Genomic DNA, 24,645 nt, shown 5'->3' with positions numbered 1-24,645 from the left:
GACACATTTACTGGTAATGATGTACTAATTTGTGGGATTGAAACTTGTTGTGTGAATGTGCCTTTGCACAGTGTGTACCTGGATTCTGGTATTGTAAGGGGTGCTGTCGGTTTAGCTGTAAGTTAGCAGCTACCTGTTGAAGGTATAGGACTGATTCTAGGGAATGACCTTGCAGGTGACACAGTTTTTTCTTGACCATTAGTGTCTTGCCACACTGCACCGATCCAAAAACCTGACCTGTCTGAGAAATTTCCTCTGCATTTCCTGTCTGTGCAGTTACACGTGCCCAATCCAAAAAGTTTGAGGAAGTTGTGGATCTTTCAAGCTCCTTTTTTTTGATTGATTTAGATCCTCTGGAATGTGTATTGTCTGTTACTCCAAGGATAGGTGTTGATGTGACTCCCTCATTTGAAAGCAGATAGCGAACATCTGGCTATTGCTCAAACGTCAGACCCTTCTTTGGTAAAGTGGATTGAGGCTGTTAACCATACTAACTTTGCACCCAATTCAGGGGTGGATTATTTTTTGGAACAGCGTTTACTAATGCATAAATGGAGGCCAAAACGTGATGAGAAAGCGTCGAAAGGAGGTACAGCAAGTAGTTTTGCCCTCTGGTTATAGACAGGAAATCCTTAAACTCACCCATGAGAACATGATGGCTGGACATCTCTGTATTAATAAAACCTACCATCGTATTACCGGATACTTTTTTTGGCCTGGACTAAGTCTGATGCGGCAAAATTCTGTAGGTCATTCCATACATGCCAGCTCTTGAGTAAGCCAAACCAGAAAATTCCACCTGCACCACTCTGCCCAATCCCTGTTGTAAATGATCAATTTGAACGACTGATCATTGACTGCATTTGACCATTGCCTAAGGCCAAATCTGGACATCAATACATATATGTGTGCTGCAACATGATTCCCAGAGGCTATTCCCTTACGTACCCTGAAAGCTAAGGTCGTGGTAAAATAACTTCTTAAATTCTGTACAACCTTCGGATTGCCACGGGTAATTCAAAGGCTATGTTATGCCGTTATTGCATAGGAATTGGTAAAGACTGGCATGAAGGTCTTACTTTCCTAATGTTTGCTGTCAGAGAATCAATGCAGGAGTCCCTTGGCTATAGTCCATCTGAACTTCTGTTTGACCCTACAGTGCATGGCCCCCTAAAGTAGTTAAGTGAACAGTTGTTAAATAAGAATTCCGAACCTGTGTCGATTGATGCTTATGTCGTGAAAAACCCAGAGCCTTGCTAACCTTCACTTGACTACTGCCCGGAGTAAGATGAAGGTTCATTTTGACAAAACCTCTGTGAAAAGAGACTTTAAGCCAGGTGACCCCATCTTAGTTCTTCTTCTGACTTCTGGATCTGTGTTAAATTCAAAGTTTTCTGGTCCATATTTCGTTGAACAAAAACTAAGCGACACCAACTATGTAATTACGAATCCCGACAGAATATGTAAAACACAAGAGATTCATGTAAACCGACTCAAAGCATATGTAGGTAGAGATGGTTTTGAAGGGGAAGTTAACACTAATATACCACTGGTCATCCCTACTGCTACTGTTAATACTACCTTAAATTACTCCTTAGAGGAATGTGATTTGTGAAGCAAAGATGCTCCAATGTCCTCTACACTGCTAAAGAATTCAGCTATGTTGCAGAACACTCCGAGTTTTCTTTCTCATCTGTCAGACGAGCAATCTGAAGATTCGATCCAGTTGTTAAATGCTTATCCTACCTTGTTTACTGATGTGCCAGGTAGAACAATGATGTGTCATCACAACATAGATGTAGGTAATGCTGTCCCTATCAAACAGTATCCATACAGAGTGAATCCATATAAACGGAAAGTCATGCAAGCAGAGGTAGAATATTTGCTGCACCATGGACTAGCCTAACCCAGCCAGAGTCCGTGGAGTTCTCCCTGTTTATTTGTTCCAAAGACTGATGATACCTATCGATTTTGAACAGATTACAGGAAAGTGAACAGTGTGACTAAGCCTAACTCTAGACCTACTAAAAGGTTATTGGCAGGCTCATCAGCGTTTTTACACCTGGTTATTTCCTTCAGTACAAAGTTTTAGCCTTTGGCCTGAGAAATGCACCTGCTACGTTTCAGGGTATGATGTGCAAGATACTGTTTGAAGTACCAAATTATGAAATATATCTAGATGATATTGTCCTTTACTCCACCGACTGGACGGATCATGTAAAAACCCTTGAGATGCTCAAGTACCTCAAGTACTTGTAAAGACTTTACAGGATGGAATATAGGTCAGAGGAAGATGTTAAAAACTTATGAAAAAATATGAATAGAGGAAGTAAAGAAAAATTGAAGTACATATCTGCTGTTATTACACAGATTTTTATTTTACTCTTTAAATGGTCAAAAACTAGTAAAAGATAAACAAATAACCACAAAATACAAGCAGGGCTGGATTCAACCAGCTGTTCTTCAGTAACCCTTTCCATTGTACCACTTGGCTCTGGCTACAACATCATTAGCATAATCATTTCCTGTTGTGCCAACGTCCATATTTTGATATGTACGAACATTCCCCACACCTGCGTTGTAAGCTGAAATTCCTCCTGAAACAGACATAACACTACAAATGAGACATTGTACTATAAATGAGTTTGACTTTAATCTAATATCTGAGTATTTATCAGTGGAGTAAAAAGTGTAAACATATGTCCCTTGGTAACTCAATTAATATAAAAAATAATAAATGTAAGAAAAATGTTAATTAATGACAAAGAAGCACTTTGGAATTCTTTGCATATGTGTTCACAGAGTATGCAGAGTTAATAAGGGTTAATGACCTTTAAAGCATTGTTCTTTTGTCCATTTGGGAAAGTTTGCTTTGATTTGTTTAATCGAGTTAATAAGTATTTCAGTTCCTTGTGTGAAATGCTCCTCACTGTCCCATGTGCCTTTGAGACTGTGATGGCGTTTGTCAACCTAAAAGAATCAGAAGTAACAAAGAAAACAGCAAAAGTATTTGTTAATAAATCAAATCAAAAAATCATATCAGTCTAGCTCGGCTCATTGTGGAAACTAGAGATAATCTAATTGTTAAACTCTATTCACACAAAAACTGAATTAATCAATTTAAAAACAAGTATTTTTAACTTTTAACTCAAATCTCAAGTAAACCTGTTCTCAACTTTGTATTTTCAAATAGGACACACCCATTCCTTAAACCAACCTGCATGAGGCCGAACCCATTGCCTTTGTCACCCCACCCATCCTTCAGTACAGCTCCAGCTCTGGACTCTCTGGATATGATGGCGGCGATCACAGCCGGCTCCATTTGCTTTGCTTTGCCAACTTTAATGATCAAACTCTTGTATTTCTCCATTCGGGCCAGATCATTCTCAGCCAGTTTTTGAGATGCTTCAACACCTTTAACAAGAATAAATGAATGTTAACAGAAACTGTAAAGTTGTGCATATTGATCTGACTATGTGGTAACTAATCAAAATTACATTTGAGTTAAATTTTCATACCCTTTGCAGTTAATTTGTCCTGTTTTGCTGTCATCTCTGATGCTCCAGTAGTGTCTATTTTCAGGATGTCTCCATAAATACATGCTGGGAACAAACAACATCACGTTTAAGCCCTCAGTAGATGGTTAAAATATACAGAATATTCAGCAGAGCTTCACTTTAATACTGATATTAAGATATAGAAGACGTAACTTTAACTTACCCATGGTGACTCAGAACTGCACTTGATGTGAACAAACACTGCAGTAAATCAGACTTTTAAACCGTTTCTCTTTCTCTTCCTCTCAAGTTCTTCCTGGAAGGTGGGGCAACACCATTCAAAAACAATGCAGTCATTGCAAGATTCTTGACTGAGTCACAAGCCAGCGAATCAAAAGTAAGCAGGTCATTGCAAGTATAGACTCAGCTGGCAGATTGTGTTCAGAAAACAGGCCAGGGGAGGCGGCAAAGAGGGAAATAAAAAGAAAAAGACATAGGAGGAAGTAAATAATAAAAGTGAAGTACAGTACTTTACACAATACTGTAATGTCACAAATTAGGCCTATGTCATAAAAATAGTGACCAAGTCTCAAAATAATGAAACATGTTAACAATTATGAACCATGTTATTATTCTTATAGAATCAGCAAATACTTACATGTGTGAAGCTTGTTATTCTTCTGTAGTGTACTGTAAAATGTGTTTGGCCTGGCTAATATCCACAAAATTGCGTAACATCTGTTGTCTGATCAGTTATAGTTATTGCAAGTGAGAGAGTAAATGGAGGGCCTTTTTCAGTCTTTTGGACAAAAAGGGGCTTGAAGTCAAAAAGGCTTGGAACCACTAACACCAAAAATCAGCACATTTTAAAGTATATGTTACATAAAACATGTTTATGTGGAGATTTCATCCAAAGACAAAAATAGTAGGCTACCAAACTTCATTTTTCAACATTTCACCCATTTCACGCTTGAGTTGTTTTCGGGGCCCACCTACTATTTAAAATCATATATTTGTCAGCATTAGTAAATGTTTTGACTAACAATGACACTTGTTCGTTGGTTTACTTGTTATAATTCTTTGTTTTGACAGTGGGAGCCACAAGTGGTGCGTCTATAGCATGTAGGAAGTTTCAAACGTTCTTAAATGTAAAATGTAAAATGCCACATACAATTGTTTATGTTAGTTTGTGGTGCATCTTCAATGTTTTTAAAAATAAGTAAATACTGAAAATGAATATTAAGAAATGCAGACATGTATTCTAAGGCTTAACTAATGTTAACAAATGGAACGTTGTAAAGTGTTATAAATAGATTCCATAGATCCATCAGTTAAGCTATGACAGATCTATGAGTTTGAAATGCACTTTAAATTTATAATCATAATAATGAGATGAAACATCTTAATATGGCTTGAATAGTTTCAGAATAATGAGATGGGTCCATAGTTTTGTAAAGTCTAGTTAACTGAAGTTGTGCATGGCAAATAGGGCTCTTCTCTGTTATACATCGTTTTAATTAATAAATCAGGATACGCCAACATGCCTGACGGAAAGTTAAGCTAATTATGCGAAATCAATCCTTACATAAGGCAGTGCTATTAAATCGTGCTAGACCAATGAACAAAGTTTAAATGAAAACTAAAATGACTGGCATATAACTACACAAATTAAATGTACGAGAGCAGGCGGGACCCCCTGAATGGCAGGGCCACTGGGCTGGAGCCCAGTCAAGCCCAATGGTAAGTCCGGCCTTGTTAGCACCTAAAGGAACTGTCACTGATAAACTTTAAAATTCAGCCATAAGTTCAAGTGAGTATACTTATAGTGCCACCTTATGGCTGAACTTTATATGAATTCTGAACATAGCCTTATAAAGATGCCCCATCATTTATTTACCAAGTGTCATGCTTATCAGCTATTCATTATTGTCATTTTTAGTTTAGATTTACAATGAATTTTCGATTCTTTGTTCAAATGGGTTTATTGGGCTCTTTGGGGGGGATTTTACAACCTCAGAACCTCACGTTGTTTTTGTCATTTACTTCTATTTAGTTTGGACTTCACTTTCAAGAAGTCAGTTATGCTCAAAGACAAAAACATCAGGTGTTTGCATCTCCAAATATGTATTAAATGTTTCATAAAATAACAACGGGCTTTGAGGATTATCAAATAAGTGGGAAATTAAAGGAGGCACGAACGCGTGTTTTTCTTGTGGCGATTTTAGCTGCATGTTAAAATAAGTTTAACTTACCAAATACGATTCTCCACCAGATCTATCAAGAACACATCCATGAAATTAGTTGTTTAAAACATCAATTTCATTCAAGGAATTAGTTTAGCTCAAAGGAAAATATGTATAATAATCGTCATTACACATACATATCTTACAAATTCTGATTAGCAGTATAGTGATAAAAATCCTTTATGTATTCGTCCAGCAAATGCATCAATGATTTTATACACTAACGTTATATCATGACCATAAGTAACGTGACTTTACCAAACAGAATTAAGAGCAGAGGTAGCATAGATCAAAACACAGTTTAAGTGACCAGTTTGTGAGCGTGAGCACAGAAAACCCATCACAAATGCCTTTATGGTTTTTATTAAACTCTACTCTACATGGTAAACATAATGACGACAAACAAATACATGAAACACAAAAACACATACACGCTAGGAAGCGCAGAGAGAGAGAGAGAGAGAGAGAGAGAGAGAGAATGAGAGAGAGAGAGAGAGGGGGTATGGCCCCGAGGCAGGTAAAACATGTCTGAAAACCAATAAAATCATCTTTAACAAAGAGGCACGCTCTTAACGCAGCTATTCTAATATATAGAATCGGATACTTGCTATCTCGATGATGGAACAATATCTGGATGCGCAAGGATGGAAATCTGGAATGGTTTCAGAATGCAGTCCTGTTGAAACGCTGAGTTTAGGTTCGGAGTCCCAAGTTCCATGGCCTAATCGGACTCCCCAGAGGGGAGCCCCAAGCCGGGGTGTCCGTTGGATTGTCCTCCGTGTCCTCTTTCTTTTCCCTTCCAATTCCTGATTCAAAAGTATCCAAAGTGGATCGGTGATGGTCTGCGGGCAAATGCCATGAAAGTGATAAGTGGGCCAGAGAAAGTTCCCTTGTTTTTCATGGCGCCTCATTTGCATAGCTCTGACAGTATGGTCAGTTTGCATTTAATACCTAAACTTAGTTATGGACATAGTATTATGTATGCTATGTTTTTATAACATAGCTCATCATATAGGGAATTCAGAGATGTGTAGTTACATATGAAACATGCAAGTCTTTGAGCTGTGAATCATCCCAACGTATGAATACATCGAATGAACCCAATATCAAATCTTGTACATCTAACAGTTACAGACTATTTAAAATGCCACGAGCGCCAACACACAACCTAGACATATCGATACATTTATAGAAAAGGATAGTTTAAATCACATAAGTTTATTATTTGTTAGAGAAGTTTCTCTGGTTAGCCTCAGATGTTAAGTTAGAGATGCGACAGACACTTCTCACCAATGCTTTGAAGCTTAGGAGTCCTAAAAATCCTACAGATACATAACATCTTGGTGAGAGTTCAAAACCTAAAACCTGAACTCTGGAGCCAGGTTTGCTATGGTCTTTTGATGATAGTATCTAGAAACCAGGACAAAAGGGAGTGAGGGGGTTTATGGCTTTCCTCTAAATGATCCACTACATTATGTTTCTTTGGTATGTTACAAGTTGCCCATGCATGTATTAGACATGTCCAGACTGGGCTAAAACACCTTAGTAACCACAGACACACAAATCTAGGTCAGTTCTGGTATGATTTGATTAAGACCAGACAAATGTATACGCAAGTAAGGTGGGCGTACCTGCCAGTACAATTGCTTTGGAACCTGATGTTCCCAATATGGTAAGAGGCGTTACATTTCTGCACAAGCTTGCAGTATTCGACCAATCACTACGCACTGGTTAAAGCCACAATATGGAATATTTGGACAAGGTAATGAACTAATTTATTTTGTGTCATCGTAATGAATTAGCTTGGTTCCATCTCAGGAACTGTCATTCCAACCATCATGGACCAATCTGTCAAGAGTTTGGGGAAGCTCTTTGACTCCAGCCTGAAAGACTTTGCCGCCATCCAGAAGTCCAACAAAGAAGTTGAGATTGGCTCACCAAGGTAGACAAGTCCGGTCTGCCTGGTAGATTTAAAGCGTGGATCTACCAGCATTCCATCCTACCCCGAGTCCTGTGGCCACTGCTAGTCTATGCAGTCCCAATGACAACAGTTAAGTCCCTAGAAAGGAAGATCAGTGGGTTTCTTCGGAGGTGGCTGGGCCTTCCATGCAGTCTTACCAGCACTGCACTGTATGGGACGAGTAACATCCTGCAGCTGCCCTTCCGTGGCCTCACGGAAGAATTCATGGTGGTACGCACCAGAGAAGTCCGACAGTACAGGGACACCAGGGAATGCAAGGTGTCATCAGGTGAAGACAGGAAGGAAATGGAAGGCTCGGAAAGCAGTGGAGGTGGTTAGCCTAGGGAAAGAAGCAAACAGGCGTATACAATAAGGAACCCGCCACCAGGCTCACACCTTCTACTGACCACCCAATCATCAAACTAAATTCCACAGATGTTTTCACTGCACTAAGCCGGATAAACACGCGTACAGATGATGCGGTGTCTATGGCGCTGCACTCCGTGCTCACACATCTGGACAATAAGGACACTTATGCACGAATGCTGTTTGTAGACTTCAGCTCTGCATTCAATACCGTCATCCCTTCCAAGCTAATCATCAAACTTGGAAACCTAGGCATTAACAACTCAACCTGCAACTGGATTATGGATTTCTTGACGAACAGGCCTCAGCTTGTTAGGTTAGGCAACATCTGCTCCACCACAATCACCCTCCACACTGGTGTTCCACAGGGCTGCGTACTGAGCCCCTTTCTCTACTCCCTTTTCACACTCGACTGCAGGCCTGTGAATGGATCTAACTCCTTCATCAAGTTCGCAGACAATACAACTGTGATTGGTCTCATCAGCAACAACAATGAGACTGCTTACAGGGAGGAGGTCCAACATGGCCACATGTTGCTCAAACAACAACCTGCTCCTTATCACCTCCAAGACAAAGGAGATCATCGTGGACTTCAGGAAGGCGAAAGGAGGCACACACAACCCCATCCACATTAATGGGATGGCTGTCGAACGTGTTTCCAGTTTTAAGTTCCTGGGGACCCATATTTCGGAGAACCTGTCCTGGACCACCAACACCTCATGCCTGGTCAAGAAGGCTCACCAGCATCTCTTCTTTCTGAGGACACTGAAGAAGAACCAACTGTCTTCAACTATCCTGGTGAACTTCTATCGCTGCACGATAGAGAGCATCCTGACCAACTGTGTCACAGTCTGGTACGGGAACTGTTCTGTTGCTGAGCGCATGGCACTGCAGCGGGTGGTGAAAACAGCCCAGCGCATCACAGGGACTACACTCTCTTCCATTGAGGACATCCATAAGAAACGCTGTCTGCGTCGAGCTCCCAGCATTCTAAAGGACTCCTCTCACCCCGCTCACAGACTGTTTACTCTCCTGCCTTCCGGTAGGCGCTTCAGGTGCCTCCGGACAAGAACCAGCAGACTAGGAAACAGCTTTTTTCCCAGAGCTGTTTCATTATTGAACTCTGTCCTCCACTGATTCCACTACCCTCATAACTTTAACTTTAATGCTGCTATTACATTGCACTACAGGGCTGCCATGCATGACTGAACTGTACACACCAGTACTTCATGTATCTGCTCTACCGGACTGTTTACACACACACAGCATAATTTGAACTCTATACTGCTCACTTGCACACAAGGAATATTACTGAATGCTCATTTGCACTAATGGACTACTCTCATAACTGCATTAACTCATCTACTGCACTGTAACTTCAATAACTGCACTAACTCATCTACTGCACTGAAACTTTCAGAACTGCATTACCTCATCTACTGCACTGTAACACTGTAAGGTATTTGCTATCCCCTGGGATCGAACCCACAACCTTGCGTTGTTAACGCAATGCTCTTACCACTGAGCTACAGGAAGGCTATTAATTGCATCTACTCATATACTGCACTGTAACTTCAATAACTGCACTAACTCATCTACTGCACTGTAACTCTATTAACTGCATCTACTCATATATTGCACCATAACTTCAATTACTGTATTAGTAACTCAGTAACTCTATTAACTGCATCTACTCATCTACTGCACTGTAACTTCAATAACTGCACTAACTCATCTTCTGCACTGTAACTCTATTAACGGCATCTACTCATCTGTTGCACCATAACTTCAATAACTGCATTAACTCATCTACTGCACTGTAACCTTAATAACTTCATTAACTCATCTTCTGCACTGTAACTTTAATAGCTAATGTCTGTAATTAATGCACACTTAAGTCACTTGCACTATTGTATAGTCTAAATTGTTATCTGTTCATATCCACCTGTACATTAATGTTCACAGTATATATCCTTCTGTATATTTTGTCCATAGTACATACCGACTGTCATATTGTTATAGAACATTTTTATAGTATTTCCCTAATATTGTATTCTGTATTTATTCACACTGTATATCCTGCAATTGCTAATTGCACTTCTGGTTAGACCTAAACTACATTTCGTTACAATGTACTTGTATATGTGTTATGACAATAAAGTTGAATCTAATCTAATCTAATCTAAGACACCATCTTCTCCAGGAAGAGGTCCGAGCAGGCGTAGAGGAAGAGCAATAAGCAGGGCGGCAGGGAGAGTGGACTAGGTGGGAGAGTACACTGCAGCGCAAGATCACCTGGGCAAACATCTTGAAGGCAGATTTTCATCGGGTCCGTTTCCTTGTACAAGCTGTGTACGATGCCCTGCTCTGCCAAGCCCAGCGAATCTCCATGTCTGGGGAAAGAGCGAGACACCTTCCTGCTGTCATGTTCCACTATCATGTCATGTTTTATTCCTGTCTCAAGTGGAGCCATGGCATTGCCTGATGGTTTTATGTGGGAAAGACATGGTTCTTTCTCGTGTCTTGTCATTGTTCCCTACATCTCGTTCCTCGTCAGCCTCTCCTTAGTGCTAATCCCCAGCACCTGTTCCTCGTTATGATCCTGTGTTTGTTCCCTTTAAAACACCCTCGTGTTCATTGTCCTGTGCTCGTTCATTGTCTACCATACCTTGTTTGATGTCGATGTTTCATAGTCGCTGTATCCTGTTTCCTTGTCTGCCGAGTCCTGTTTCCTCTGTGTTTAGTAAGTCTAGTTTTGTTAATGTAAGTTTTTATATCAAGTGTTCGTATTATTAGTTTAGTCAGTCCGTGTTCTTGTTTTTGTTAATAGTATCCTGTCTTACCCTGGGTAAATAGCTGAGGTTTCCTCTGCACATTGCAATAACAAGTCTCCGTCCAGACATGATAGTTATCTCCGAGGTTTCAAATCAGCTGATCATGCTGGAATTTTTGGTGCCCTGGGAAGAACGTATTGAGGTAGCCAATGAGAGGAAACGTGCTAAGTACCAGGAACTGGTGGAGGAGTGCAGGGAGAGAGGCTGGAGAACCTTCTATGAGCCGTAGAAGCTTCGCAGGATGTTCACTTTGCAAAGTCCTCAGTAGGTTGGGCGTTACAGGTGCAGCCAAGAAGAGGGCCATTCAGTCCGTAAACAAAACCGTAGAGAAGGCCACAAGGTGGCTTTGGATAAAGAGGCTACTGGGACACAAGTCGGGGCTTTATCAACGCCGGCTGGGTTGCCTGGGCAAGGGTGTATGATGTCGCGAAACACCCGATGATCCCATGATACATCACTGAGGATGCGTCCCTGTGCATTCATGAGATATTTCTTGAATAGTTGGCTACATATGTTTGTGCAACATATGCTGTATTTCATAGGGTAACTGCATTCATAACTATTCAAATAATCTGTGTATGAGTATTTAGTGTACAATAAACAAAAATTGCTTACCTGTCTATTAAAACACACACGAGAACGGAGTCTCTTTCGAGTCCAAGTTGGTCGCAGAGCTCTCTCCAAAAACGCCACGCCGATATTAATGCTTGTTTTGTTTCTTTGTTTGTCCATAAACCTAATTGCCTCATTTGGCCTATGTTTACACTTTTTAGGGTTTCATTTACTCGCCAAAGGGTAATCGTGATCCATAATAACAGAACAACAGATGCTGCGTCCCAAATGCTGTATAACCACTTCCGCATTTGCGTGTTGCCGTAGTTTCTACAACCGGAAAATGAGGGTAGTACGGAGCACCGGATATTAAGTCACTGATATGCGACAATTACAAGAGAGACAAGGACGGGCAATTATTTTAAATAGGAATTTCTCTGGAATTGCACATTCATGGGATCATTTGGGATAATGTAAGTACATGAAATATATCTCACTGTGCAAGGGATTTTTGGATATTTCATCACAAAATTCTTCCATATTGTGGCTTTACCTGGCCAGTCATTGCACACCTCGCTTTTCAGAGCATTTTATTTTATTCCATCATGATCAACATCATCAGAGGCAGTTTACAGTGAAATCATAGTTTGACCAAATAAAGATGAAAAAGATATTAAAAATATATAACATTTTCAAATAAAACTTGTAATAAACCACAAATTATGATGGGAGACCAAACAATTGAAATGATTAATGCCTATCATCATCATATTTAAACCTGTACCACAAAACAGCCTTATGGGATATTTTTCGAAATTGAGATTTTCACAATCCGAAAGCTGAATAATTAAGCTATAATTAGATAGGACAATATCTTTCAGAGATACAACAGTTTGAAACTCGTGAATCTCAGGATGCAAAAAAAAACAATTTATTGAGAAAATTGCCTTTGTTAATTGGATGCACTGTGGCAGGCCATCCACTCACAAAAAAAAATCTTTACTTAATATCCTAAGGATTTTTGGCATAAAAGAAAAATTGCAAATTTTGACTCATACAATGTAGGCTTTTACAAAAAATGTTTGTGTGCTACTTAAGACATATTGTCAGATTTTTTTTTTCATTACTACAGTAACTCTAATCACAAGACAAACTATGCTGCCATTCTGAAAATCACAAACAGTAACCCTTGCTTTTGAACCACTGGGCTCTGGCAACAACATCATTCCCATAATCATCTCCAGTGGTGCCCAGGTCCATATACTCATATGACCGGACGTTCTTTACACCTGCATTGTAAGCGGATATTCCTCCTGAAACAACACACAAGTCGTTTACATGCATTACAGTTTTTAACAATTGCTATGACAATTTTTCCAAAACTTTCTAAACTCTAGACACAGTTATCACAACATCTGGCTGTGTAGACAATACAATTAACACATTTATTTTTGCTTGATATAAAATGCATACATTTAACACAAATTTAAAATAATTTAACTTCTTTAACACACAAGCTCAACCAAGACCAAAGCTATGTATTTTAGCTGCCAAATATAAATCACAGCCGTAGTCTATATTTACAGCTGCTGTCATAAACATGTAAAGTGAGGGACAGAACATCACCGTAAGATGAACCTGGGATCCCCTTCCTAATGTAAAACACATATCCATCCATCATTTTTTATGTGTAAAGAAACATTTACATTTGATTAAATAAATAGTGAATTGGATATTACAGTATAACGACAACATATTGTTTCCAAATTTACAAATATTGTTTGAGGTATATAACCCTGAAGAGACATTTCAACATGTATTTGTACTGTAATACGTAACTTTAACTTTGAGTGAGGAAAAAAGGAAATATCTACTAGAAAAATACAAATATAAACAATTCAGAAAATTTTGCATGTAGCAAAAAAAGCAGATAAACACCTTCTGGGGGCCCCTGGGGGACCACGGACCCCAGTTTGAAAATCCCTGTCGAAAACCACAAGCTATCATACAGAGAGGCTGGTGAATGAATACAGACAAATCTTAGCTGGGACACAGTGACATTTATTGTCCAGATTTTTCGAGGACCCAACAAGTAGGATATTGTATAAGGGCAGACTTGACACATTTAAAATAATGTAGTTTCTGTTATTCAATCTGATTTTAGTGTTTTTTATGACATTGCGATATAATTGACAGAATGTTCCTCTCAGTAGAGAACATGTTTAAGTGTTTTGGTAGACACAGTGTATTTTTAAAACAAGTGTTGGTTTACAATGTGTGATTTTGAGCATGAAAGGAACAGTTTTGCCAATTATGTGTTTTAGGTGTGTTACTATGCTAAGAGTTTAGGAAAATTGTTAGTTGAACTGAAAAAATGGTCATAGGAATTATAAAAAACTGTAATACTTTAAGCACAAAACATTAAATATACATATATATACATTCAAAAGACAACCCCGTCTCAAGGCAGTACGAAAGCACAAAATCTGGAATCTATTGATTCGTGTTCATGGACACACGTTTCAAATTTTTTTACGCCACTCAGCACAATTTATTGCGTTATCTTTTTTTTGTCACCAGCACGACATTCAATTCAAAGACTGCTTGTCTATGTACATATTTATGATGTCGAAAGAAGTTGCACATATTTTAAGAGTTGGCTAACCATCACCTTATCTCACCCAAAAATCATAGCAGCAAGGGTTGATTTTACGAAAATGTGAGTTTTATGAGGTGGGAAAGCAATGATAAATGGCTCCCCTTACTCCCCCTAAACCGAAAGTTACAGGGGAAAAGTCAAATCATTACAAAACATATAAATGAGATCGTAGGAAATAGGAATTCTCATAAATGAGCCAGCTTGTAAAATAGCTATGAATTTCATTCAAATTGCCTTGATATATATCTATACATATGAAAGATATTGCGTAGTAAGATACTTTATATTGAAAGTCGTGGTGGGTGACACGAAACATTTCGTATCCATGAACAAGAATGAATGGATTAAAGTTGTGACAATGTCCCAAATTCCCTTGAGACTGTGTTGTTAAGCAAACGTATCTGGTTCATAAACCTGATTTGAAAGCAAATTTAAGGTTTGATTTGTATGAAAGTCGCCCACCTTTAAACTGCTGCTCTGGAGACCACTGATGAAATTTGGCTTTTAATGCTTGACAGTTGTCAATGAGTATAGCGGTTGCTTGTGTGAGATGCTTCTCACTGTCCCATGCACCGACTGGAGTGTGGTAGCGTTTGTCAATCTAGAAGAAACAGAAACTTAAATAATATCATCATCTTAATTCTTATACACTTGTACTTGTTGATAAATATGCCAATCAGGGTATAAACACTATGATTAAACCTTAATCTCAAGTGAACCTGCACTTTAAAAAAAAATCTTAGGCCGCATTATACTGAATTAATATGAAGGAATTTTCCGTAATCATTTATAACAGTTGTTTTACCTGTATTTTACGTTTTGACATACATTACATATACATTACATATTACATTATATTTAATCATTAACTGAAATGTCCTTAAAATTTCTGCCAGTACTTTTTTTTAAAGTGTGAGCTTGGCTTTGTATTTTCGAGAAGGACACATTCGCCTATTCCTCATACCAACCTGCATGAGGCCGAACCCATTGCCATGGTCACCCCACCCGTCCTTCAGCACAGCTCCAGCTTTGGACTCTCTGGATATGATGGCGGCGATCACAGCTGGTTCCATCTTCTTTGCTTTGCCAACTTTAATGATCAAACTCTTGTATTTCTCCATTCGGGCCAGATCATTCTCCGCCAGTTTTTGAGAGGCTTCAACACCTTTGACAGGAATAAACTTTTGTTATCAAAGTCTGTAATGAAGTGCATAATATATGGATTTGATTTAAAATGACATAAGAGTTAAACAGGTAACACGTTATAATACGGTTTCATACTTCATAGGTAGTCATGCAGGAACTAATGCAGAACAAATGGTAAGTGCTGCACTAAAATTGTCATGATTCCGCTATCATGTCATGTTTATTCTTGTTCTTGGAGCGGAGTCATGGCATAGCCTTAGGGTTTTGTGTGAGACAGTCATGGCTTGGTTTATATATTGCCTTGTCATGCTCTTTCTCGTGTCTCGTCAGTGTTTCCCGTCATCTTGTTTCCTTGTTAACCATCCCATTAGTGCTTAATCCCCAGCACCTGTTCCTTGTTAATTATCCTTTGTCTGTCTCCCCTTTAATACACCCTCGTGTTCATTGTCCTGTGCTCGTTCATTGTGCTTGTATCACTCCTTGTTCCTGTCTTTGTAGTGTGCTTTGAGATTGCTCTTGCCTACCTTGTTGCTGTATGTATTTCATTCCAGAGTGCTGTCCTTGCCTGTGATCTTGTCTGTGTCTAGTTTAGTTAGTGTTAGATTTTTGAAGTGTTGTTTTTTTAGTCTAGTTAGTCCGTGTTCTTGTTTTGTTCATAGTTTATCCCAGTCTTGTTTTCCCCATCGTGGGTTTTGTCTTTAGTAGTGTCTTTTTGTATAATAAATATCTGTTTACCCCATACCATCGTCTCGCCTTGTCTGCCTGCAATTAGGTTCTCCTGCCATGTCTTCTCAGACAAACCATGACAAACATATTCTACACAGTTCCACCCACCGTGCTCTGCCATTGTTGTTTTCACACGCGCCAGCTTTGTACGTGACGCCTTGGCTAAAGTTTGTGGAAAACATGCAATGTAAACGCTGCACAGAGTCCAAACAAGGAAGAGGGCGGAGTGGATTTATTTCATTTTAAGTGGAAATCCATCAGAAACTAGAAGTAAAAACCTGCTTGTTTGCACGAATCACTTCAAGTCGAGTTTTTCAGCCTGGGACAGTACAAGCAGGATTAGCTTCAAAGTTGTTTCTCTCAAGAGGGATCGAGACCGACTGAATGAGACAAAACTGCAGATGAGAGTAATATTTATAAACAGTCTAAATGTAGCGTATATATAGGAGAATAACGTTAGCATACGTTAGCGAAGGGAGCGAAGTCAGTCACAGGCTAAATAGAGCATTCAAAGCCAGTGTTAAACTTACTCTATATACGTGCAGATGGACACTTGGAGTTTAGTTGTATAAATGTTAAAGGGGTGATTTCACGAAAAACAGACTTTTTCATGTTTAAATACTAAAATCGGGTCTCTTGTGCATATGCCAACTCAGAAAACATGTGTGAAGTTCCAACACATGGCAAAAGTAGCAAATCTTACGAACTGTTCTGTTGTTGGCTGCACAGACAAACGCAGAACAATGTTCCAGAGAGCAATGGATTTATTTAGTTTTCAATGGAAATCATTCACACTGAATGAGGCAAAGCTGTACATAAAGACATCGTAAGTACCGTTATTTTTTAAGACCCCAGGGACTTAAAAGTAGATCAAATGTCACTGTGATACGTTTGTCCGTTCACTATTACAAAGCAACATCTGTAGCTTGTAAACACGCGACGGGATTGTCCTGTATAACATTAATTTGACTTTGAAATTAAAATCTCCTTAAATGCAAAAGTGGGCATGCAGCGCATGGTATATTAAAAGATCTGTGGTATTTTATTAGCTGAAACTTCAGACACTTTATGTGGACCCCTATGATTTATATTACATTTGTGAAAAACTGGAAAAAATCACCCCTTTAATACATTATGTGCGTTAATATGTTTAGCTGTGGCAAGCTGTTTGTTTTGCTAATGAACCGGGCGAACACTGCAGGTTAGTTTTGTTTTAAACGTCTCAAATCATTTGTGCTTGGGCTGAAAAATCATTAACAGCTTACTAGGTTATGCCTTCACGTTGTGTGTGTAACGTTATAACTTGTCAACGACAAGCGCTTAAATCCATGTTATTCCGATGAGATCTGCAGGAGCACCATCCTTGGATTTTAGGCAAGCATACACACACAACGTGAGTGCTGTTTGCTGTGACGGATTTTTTTTTCTTCGGACGAATGATTTGAGACGTTTAAAATGAAAGTATCCACAGAGGAGTTCAGGAAACATAATTTAGCTAAGCCATGGCAGTCCTACATGTGTGCTGTGTTGACACGCAGGACGGAAGGGGTAGGGGTGCACTGTAACTCATCATTTAGAGACATGCACCAAAACGGGTTGCTTTGAGCAGAGCTGTTTTTGACGAGGCAAGAAGGGTTTTGTTTACATAGCCATTGAGTGTTTTTAAGCAAAATATGTTCCAGACATGTCATGAAGACCCTAATAAATCAAACCAACTTGTTAAAAGTGGTGGTATGAGGAGACCTTTAAGGGGGAAGGGGGCATGAACATGACATCCCTGTATGAGGAAGTCACAGCAGCATGTTCAGATTGAATATTGCTAAAATGCTTGACCACATCTTTCAAATTGATATTGGTATATTCAGTTGTGGTCAAGTGGTAAGAGAGTTGGACTCGTAGCCAGAAGGTCGCTGGTTCAATTCTTTGTGCCACCAGGAAATGACTGAAGTGCCCTTGAGCAAGGCACCTTACCTCTGTTTGCTCTGCAGTGATAGCTGCCCACTGCACCCTACTTTTAAGTTGCTTTGGATAAAAGCGTCTGCCAAATGAATAAATGTAAATGTAAATATTCAACATGAGATTGCTGCTGTCTTTATGTATAAATTACTTATACAAATAGATGAAAGCTACAGAAAAGAGAAGCAAACGACACACTGTGATTTACAGAAGCAACTGGAAGCTAATTACTGAAACCTGGATTTACAGTAAGCATGTGTCAGATAAGTTTTGCGATAAAAACATACCCAGTTTTATATATTTCATTGACTACTGTACTATTGTGTAACTGTTTTTGTTTTTGTTAGTATTTATTATAATATATATTTTGTGTCCAGCTCTCTTTTGGTGTGTGTGGATTGTAAGTTACTACACGCTTTTGTAGTACTAGTTACTACAAGCTGTTTATTGGTAATACTGGGGATTTTTTAATTTCCTTTGCCACAGAATAGCTTTTTATTAACGGGTTAGGCCTATCATTATTTTCACTTCATATACTGTTCCGCATCATAATTACTTAATACTGATATGGTAACCGGATCATAAATAATTGCTTAATACTAATATGGTAAGACCTGAATAATTACCGAAGATTTATGTGATTTTCACAGAATGATTCAGTAATAAGAAGAGAGTAACACTATTTTTTTTTGATAATTAATAATGAGTGTTAATGAAAACACAACTCTTCAGCTATTGTCCCCCATATTCATAATAAGCAACAATGAGAGATATGTTAGATATGTTTATGAGGTAGGTTGACTAGAGATGCAGTGATTAGGAAGTGTATTTCTTAAGTTTCTTTCCTTTTAAATAAATAAAATTGAAAATAGGATAAAGATTCATTAGATTTATTTAATTGATACGATTGATATGAAAAATAAATCTTGAAAAGTACAATATTGGACGATAGTTTGGTGATATAAAATAATTAAGTTTACTGAAAAACTAAATATGTTAAAATAGTTTTTTAAATATTAATCATGATCATATATAACCAGTTTATGGACATAGGTAGGCTATTTTTAGCAGCTGTTAATGAGTAGGTAATAGATAATTATTTTAAATAAGTATGAAACAGTATTATAAAGTGTTACCAGTTAAATCGTCCTGTTTTGTTGTCATCTCCGATGCTCCCGTAGTGTCTATTTCATGATGTCTCCAAAAATGCATGCTGGGAACAATATGAAAAATACTTTCAGTCTTTTGTTTAAAACCCAATGTTTAGCAGTACTGCACACTTAAAATGCCTCAATTTCGACAGTATCAAGCTATTTAGGAAAAAATAAATTCTTACCCATGATGTTAACTGCTTTGATGCAAACCAAGACTGAAGAAACGTGTTGGTAGTTCATACACATGAGCGGTATTGTCTTGGAAGGAGTGGTCCTCTTGGGAAAAAATCATATAGGGAACTTTTCTCATAATTGATGGTTGTGTAACATCTAGAATTTTCTAATTTCATAAATCATCGTATTTGAGTACACTTGAGCCAGTGAATCATCAGCGGCAGGTTTATCAGGACAGGACACACCTGCAGAAAACGTACGGCTTTAAAAAACTTTGTAAAACACACTGACAGCACAACCAAAAGAGGAGAAATACGGATTACTGTAGGTGAGGCAGTTTATTGAGAGGTCATTACCATAAAATTATTTTTATTTATACAATTTGCAAAACGGAACCAGAAGTGTAAGGGGGATGGGAGGCCCTCTGGAGGACAGAATGTTTTTTATTTGCGTAAATTTTATTTAAAAAAAATAGCTGTGAGTTTATCGTTATTCCAACGATCGCAACATTCAAACGCATTTGATGGATTTGATGGATATGTAATCCGCGCTCTTTGTTGTTAATGCTGTGGTCTGGATAGTTCAGCAAAAAGTTTGCATCAATTTAACAGCATTTTATTAAAGAGGGTAAACCTTTACTGTACACATCCACATGAATTATCCAGATGGGGGATACATGATCTATTATTTGATAAGTTATGCCTTCGCGTCTCTTTATTCAGTAAATTTAACAGCATTATTGAAAATGGAAACTTTATCATTCAATCTTTCAAATGAACTGTACACTGACATGGACAAATCAGCTGGATAAACACAGTAACAGTCAATAAATACCGCAACAGAGGCTCACAGGAATTCGTGAAATTGTCACAAACCATCATCTTTTAATTCGTGTTCATCAACACGAATTTCCCCCTTTTTTCGTTTCAGTCAGCAGGCAATTTTTGCGTGTCACCCAGCACGACTTTCCATCAAAAGTATTTTAATACGCGATATATTTCGTATGTATGAATACATATCCGCTTTCCTGTAACGTAGCACAGTGGTACGGGCATGTCGTTAACATCGCTAAGGTTGTGGGTTCGATTCCAGGGGATTGCACATACTTAAGCGCCGCAAATCCACGTGTTTTCTGCAATGTAAGAATCGTCTGCGGTATCCCCAGAATGTCTCTGTTTAGTTTCAGCTAAAAATACACCACATATCTTTCATTACAATGTGTTGAAGATGGCCATTTGTGGCTGTTTTGTGCGCCGTTTTGTGTGTGTCTTTTTAAATGCAAATTAGCTTCTTCTCTCCTCTCCGTATGCAAAATATGAGGTAGAGTGCTTACACATGTGCTTTGGATGACATCAAGACAAGCAATATGGCTGAAAGCGCAATTTTGTTATGCCTTGCCCAACCAAAATCCTAAAGTAACTGTAAAAAAATCACCTTAATGCCTTGTTCATAAATATGAATGAAATGGAAAAGACAAAAACATAGATAGAACAACATATGCTGACCATTTGCTCGAAATGTTGGCCATTGATGATTAATCATGTGCATGCATATTACTAACAGACATAAACATGGATATAGGCAAGGGTTCAAATGAAGCGCGAAAGATGAAGATATAGCAGAAAAATATAATCCACATAAATGTCCACATGATGTGTAGATGCGCAGTTCAATTTTAACCACAGAAATATTCAGATTTTTTATTGGTTCATTATGTCTTGCGGTCCGGATGGAACGAAGCATAAACTGGGTGAAAACCTTTCATCCGGTAGTTGGGGCTGTTGCTTTGCCACAGCTCTCTTGCATAGAAATTATTTATTTTGCAAGTATGAATGTTTGCATTACACAGGCTTCCTGCTATGAAAAATGTCAGATACATTTTTTGGGGACACCCACAGTGTAACAATTCATCGGTCAAAACACAGTTCTTTGAAATTACGAAATTTAAAAAGGGCGATAAGTTATTTTTACCGGACTGTAGTTTTATGACATAATACAAATATTTATTGCTGTGAATTTAAATATTTTATGTGGTCCATTAAGATTATTATTTGACTTTTGACTATTTTGACATTTCTGGTAAATAACGTTTCTGTGGTTCAGTGGGAGAGCATTGTATTAGCGTCGAAAAAGTTTGTGGGTTAGATTGCAAGGGAATACTAATGCTTGAATGCACTGTCACTTGCGATAAAAGCGTCTGCCAGATGTGTTAATGTAAATATATCAACGCAATCTGATGTGAATTCATTCCTATTTTACAAGGTGGCTCATCTTATTCGTATGTTTTGTTATGATATGACTTTCCCCTGTGACGTAAGGTTAATGCGAGCAATTTATCATTGCTTTGCCACCCCGTGAATCTAGCATTTATAACTGAATTTTGCGGCTGTGATAGGGTTTGAGTTTTAGGGATTTAGAGTTTGTGTTGAGGTAAGGTGTTGGTTACCTCACAAAGTATTTGCGACTTCTTTGATATCAGGTTAGAAATAAATGTAGACTACATGCACTGTTGATAATGAAAAATGGTCGTGCTGGTGACACGAAAAAAAAAGGAAATTCGTGTTGATGAACACGAATTAATAGATTTACATTTCGTGACAATTTTACGAAGGAGGAGAAAACAGGCCGAGCGAAAGGTAAAAAATAATATATTTTAATCCACATGAGGATGTTTAACCGTCCTTTACAAAAAGTTGTTAGCGACTGATTCTATGCTTTAACAGGTTAAAGGTTACCATAATGGTCATTTTAATGCAGTTCTTAACTTAATAAGCAAAATTGTAAAATGCCTGCGATGGAAAGTGTATGCAGTAAGCATTGCGCTTCTGCAGTTGAAGTTTCCTCAAGTGTCCAGTAGAGGACGCCCTCAGCTTCGGCTGCTGCTTTCAGGTCTGGAGACCTCCAGAGGTGAGTGAGCTTCACATAGGCCTACTGTAGAGATAATCGGATCAATAAACCGTTTACATTACAGAACCTTAAATGATCTTAAGTCTTCACCTCAGGTCTTCATGGACTGTTTAGAAGTCTAATCCCCACTTGCTGGAAATGCAGATTTTATTTAATTGTCTTGTTCTGGCTTATTTGCAGTGTCACTTCCACATATGCCAATATTCCAATCATCCAGACCTGTTCCAAATCTTAAACTGTGCATATAAAATGAACAAAAATGACGTGGCAAAAATAATTACCCCAAAATTTGGAGAAATGTCTCAGTGGGTTCATACATTGGAAGTCAATGAGAGCCAATATTGTCTGGATACCAAGTTCCAACTTTAATGGCTGGTTCAACAATCTAAGGATACAAGTAAAGCCTCACAGGTAACAGTGCATGTCATTTTATTTCTATTTTGGATATGCTTTTGTTGTAAGATGAAGAACCTCTCATCTTTATTTCATTATTTATTTTATTATTTTTAGTTGCAATTGTTTGTTTAAATGTTCTTTAAATATTTTATTTGTCTTTTATGTTCCTGTTGACGTCCACTGTATGTCCACAAAACCACTGAGACATTTTTTTAAATATCTTCTTGTGTGTTCTACAGAAACCACAGCATGTTTTGAATGACTTGATGGTTAATGACTCATTACAGAGATTATATATATATATATATATATATATATATATATATATATATATATATATATATCAAATTAATAATTATCCCTCTAAGGACAGAATAACAAAGCAACATGTTTGTCATATTAGATACATTTTATGTTACACTTTTAGACCAGAAAAGATTATAAATAAACAGCATGATAGGATTGAAATAAATGATTTCTAGACATTAAAACAAAGTAACAAATAATGTGTGCTTCCAATGCTAGAAAAAGTCATGGGCCATCAAAATACAATTTCAGTCGTATCTTGTGATTGGAAAATTTTGACAGTATGCACACATACCTTATACACAAACAAACAATACAAATGCAAATACGTTCATGCAAAATTTACAATTCTAGATAGGCCTACATGATGTCAGGAGTTTAGTTTTAAGTATGATCTGAAATTGTGTTTAAAAGGAACTTACAAAATCACTGATTTTACATGCATAGCCTACATCTCTTGTGAAAACTAGCCCCGGTCTTATTTATATATGGGTAGTTGACAGACGCATATGCAATTTCTCCTATGGTGTGATGCCAAAAAGTAAACTACCAATTAAGATATATCTCTCTTATTTACTCTCTTATATTTATCATTTTATATGATACATGTGATTATAAACAGTTTGTTTTCTGAATTTTGCTTTGTGACACCATAGGACACATGTACGTATTCGTCAGCTACCCATATATGTACAGGATAGATATAAAGATTTGAGGAATTTAAATGTGCACCATTACAAAATCTGTAACTGTAAAAAAGATTAGAAAATATAAACAATAAAAGGTAGAAAATACAACACAAAAATATGAGAAAGTTAAACGTGTAATTGTAACCGGGATCACGGAGGACAAATGCACAGTGCTTCTGATAGCACCCTCTGACAAATTCAGTCATGGAATCCTTCCCCTAAAGCCAGCCAGTTGATAGGGAAACACAATGTATTAATTACTTTTCTCAAGGGCGTAAAAATGGTTGGTCCCCATTCACTTTAATTATGGTATGGACACAAGACCAATAGTTTTCTGTGACCAACTTGCTTCAACATATATTTTGCGTTTTGCAGAAGAAAGAAAGTCTTATAGGTTTGAAATGACATGGGGGTGAGTAAATAATGACAGAATTTTCATTTTGGGTCGCATTATCCCTCTAAGTCTTATCTTCTGAAAAAAAGATCCATCAAAATACTTGACTGTTATTAAATTTAATAAAATCATATTATCTCGTACTTTGCTTAAGCGTCTTATCACAAGAAAATATCAAAGTAAGGCCCTAACCTGATGATAGGTTGAATGCATGACTGACCTTAATAAAAAACTTTCTGCCAACTGGTGGAGGCCTTAGTTTCACAGTAGGCCGATCGTTTTTTTCCAACATTTCCCAGTCACGTATTCTTAGCTTAAATATCCAATGTTTTTCAATCCTTTTTTTTGGAGGATCTATGGTCTGAAATGCAATATAATGTGCATAGCTATGTCTTCAGAGGTGTATAAAGACCTTTCATAATGAAGCGTTATGTTTTATTACCTTAGAACAAGCTCTATACACAATCTCCACATTTCTCATTTAATGCAGCGTGTGGAGGGAGCCAAAGAGGACTTATAAAAATCGCAATCAAAATGATAACAATTATTTTATTTGATGGGGCATCAAATGACAACATTCCAGCAAATAAAACACAAAGGTCAACATAAAGTTAAAGTCAAACACTAAAAATGTTGGTTTAGGACCACTTCAGTGATGTCTGCAATCATTAAGTAAAAAACTGCCA

General features: G+C 37.8%; 2 protein-coding genes across 2 annotated transcripts; both read right to left on the bottom strand.

The window, feature by feature from the left end:
* Positions 1 to 2,354: 2,354 nt before the first annotated feature.
* LOC130437949 (lysozyme g-like) lies at positions 2,355 to 3,831 on the bottom strand. Its single transcript, XM_056769630.1, has 5 exons — positions 3,721 to 3,831; positions 3,519 to 3,602; positions 3,218 to 3,414; positions 2,832 to 2,970; positions 2,355 to 2,597 (listed from the first exon to the last, which is right to left on the bottom strand). Exons 1-5 carry the CDS (start codon positions 3,722 to 3,724, stop codon positions 2,464 to 2,466), a joined length of 558 nt encoding a protein of 185 aa, XP_056625608.1. The 5' UTR covers positions 3,725 to 3,831; the 3' UTR covers positions 2,355 to 2,463.
* Positions 3,832 to 12,082: 8,251 nt separating this feature from the next.
* LOC130438015 (lysozyme g-like) lies at positions 12,083 to 19,405 on the bottom strand. The gene is made up of 5 exons (XM_056769751.1): positions 19,276 to 19,405; positions 19,076 to 19,152; positions 15,080 to 15,276; positions 14,574 to 14,712; positions 12,083 to 12,765 (listed from the first exon to the last, which is right to left on the bottom strand). The coding sequence occupies exons 2-5, from the start codon at positions 19,149 to 19,151 to the stop codon at positions 12,626 to 12,628; spliced, it is 552 nt and encodes a 183-aa protein (XP_056625729.1). The 5' UTR covers position 19,152; positions 19,276 to 19,405; the 3' UTR covers positions 12,083 to 12,625.
* Between the last annotated feature and the right edge of the window lie 5,240 nt (positions 19,406 to 24,645).

This window comes from Triplophysa dalaica, chromosome 16 (assembly GCF_015846415.1).
Source record: "Triplophysa dalaica isolate WHDGS20190420 chromosome 16, ASM1584641v1, whole genome shotgun sequence".
NCBI classification, from domain to species: domain Eukaryota; kingdom Metazoa; phylum Chordata; class Actinopteri; order Cypriniformes; family Nemacheilidae; genus Triplophysa; species Triplophysa dalaica.
The sequence above is the reverse complement of the archived record's forward strand: the minus strand, read 5'-3'. Positions and strand labels throughout refer to the sequence as shown.

What these genes read in the sequence shown, in the direction of transcription:
- LOC130437949 (XM_056769630.1), bottom strand. An exon ending in GGACAAATTAACTGCAAAGG is followed by an intron (nt 3,415 to 3,518) that starts GTATGAAAATTT and finishes TTCTTGTTAAAG; the next exon opens with GTGTTGAAGCATCTCAAAAA. An exon ending in ATGGGTTCGGCCTCATGCAG is followed by an intron (nt 2,971 to 3,217) that starts GTTGGTTTAAGG and finishes TGATTCTTTTAG; the next exon opens with GTTGACAAACGCCATCACAG.
- LOC130438015 (XM_056769751.1), bottom strand. Translation starts at nt 19,151, where the DNA reads ATGCATTTTTGGAGACATCATGAAATAGACACTACGGGAGCATCGGAG. An exon ending in ATGGGTTCGGCCTCATGCAG is followed by an intron (nt 14,713 to 15,079) that starts GTTGGTATGAGG and finishes TGTTTCTTCTAG; the next exon opens with ATTGACAAACGCTACCACAC. An exon ending in TCCAGAGCAGCAGTTTAAAG is followed by an intron (nt 12,766 to 14,573) that starts GTGGGCGACTTT and finishes GTGTTGTTTCAG; the next exon opens with GAGGAATATCCGCTTACAAT.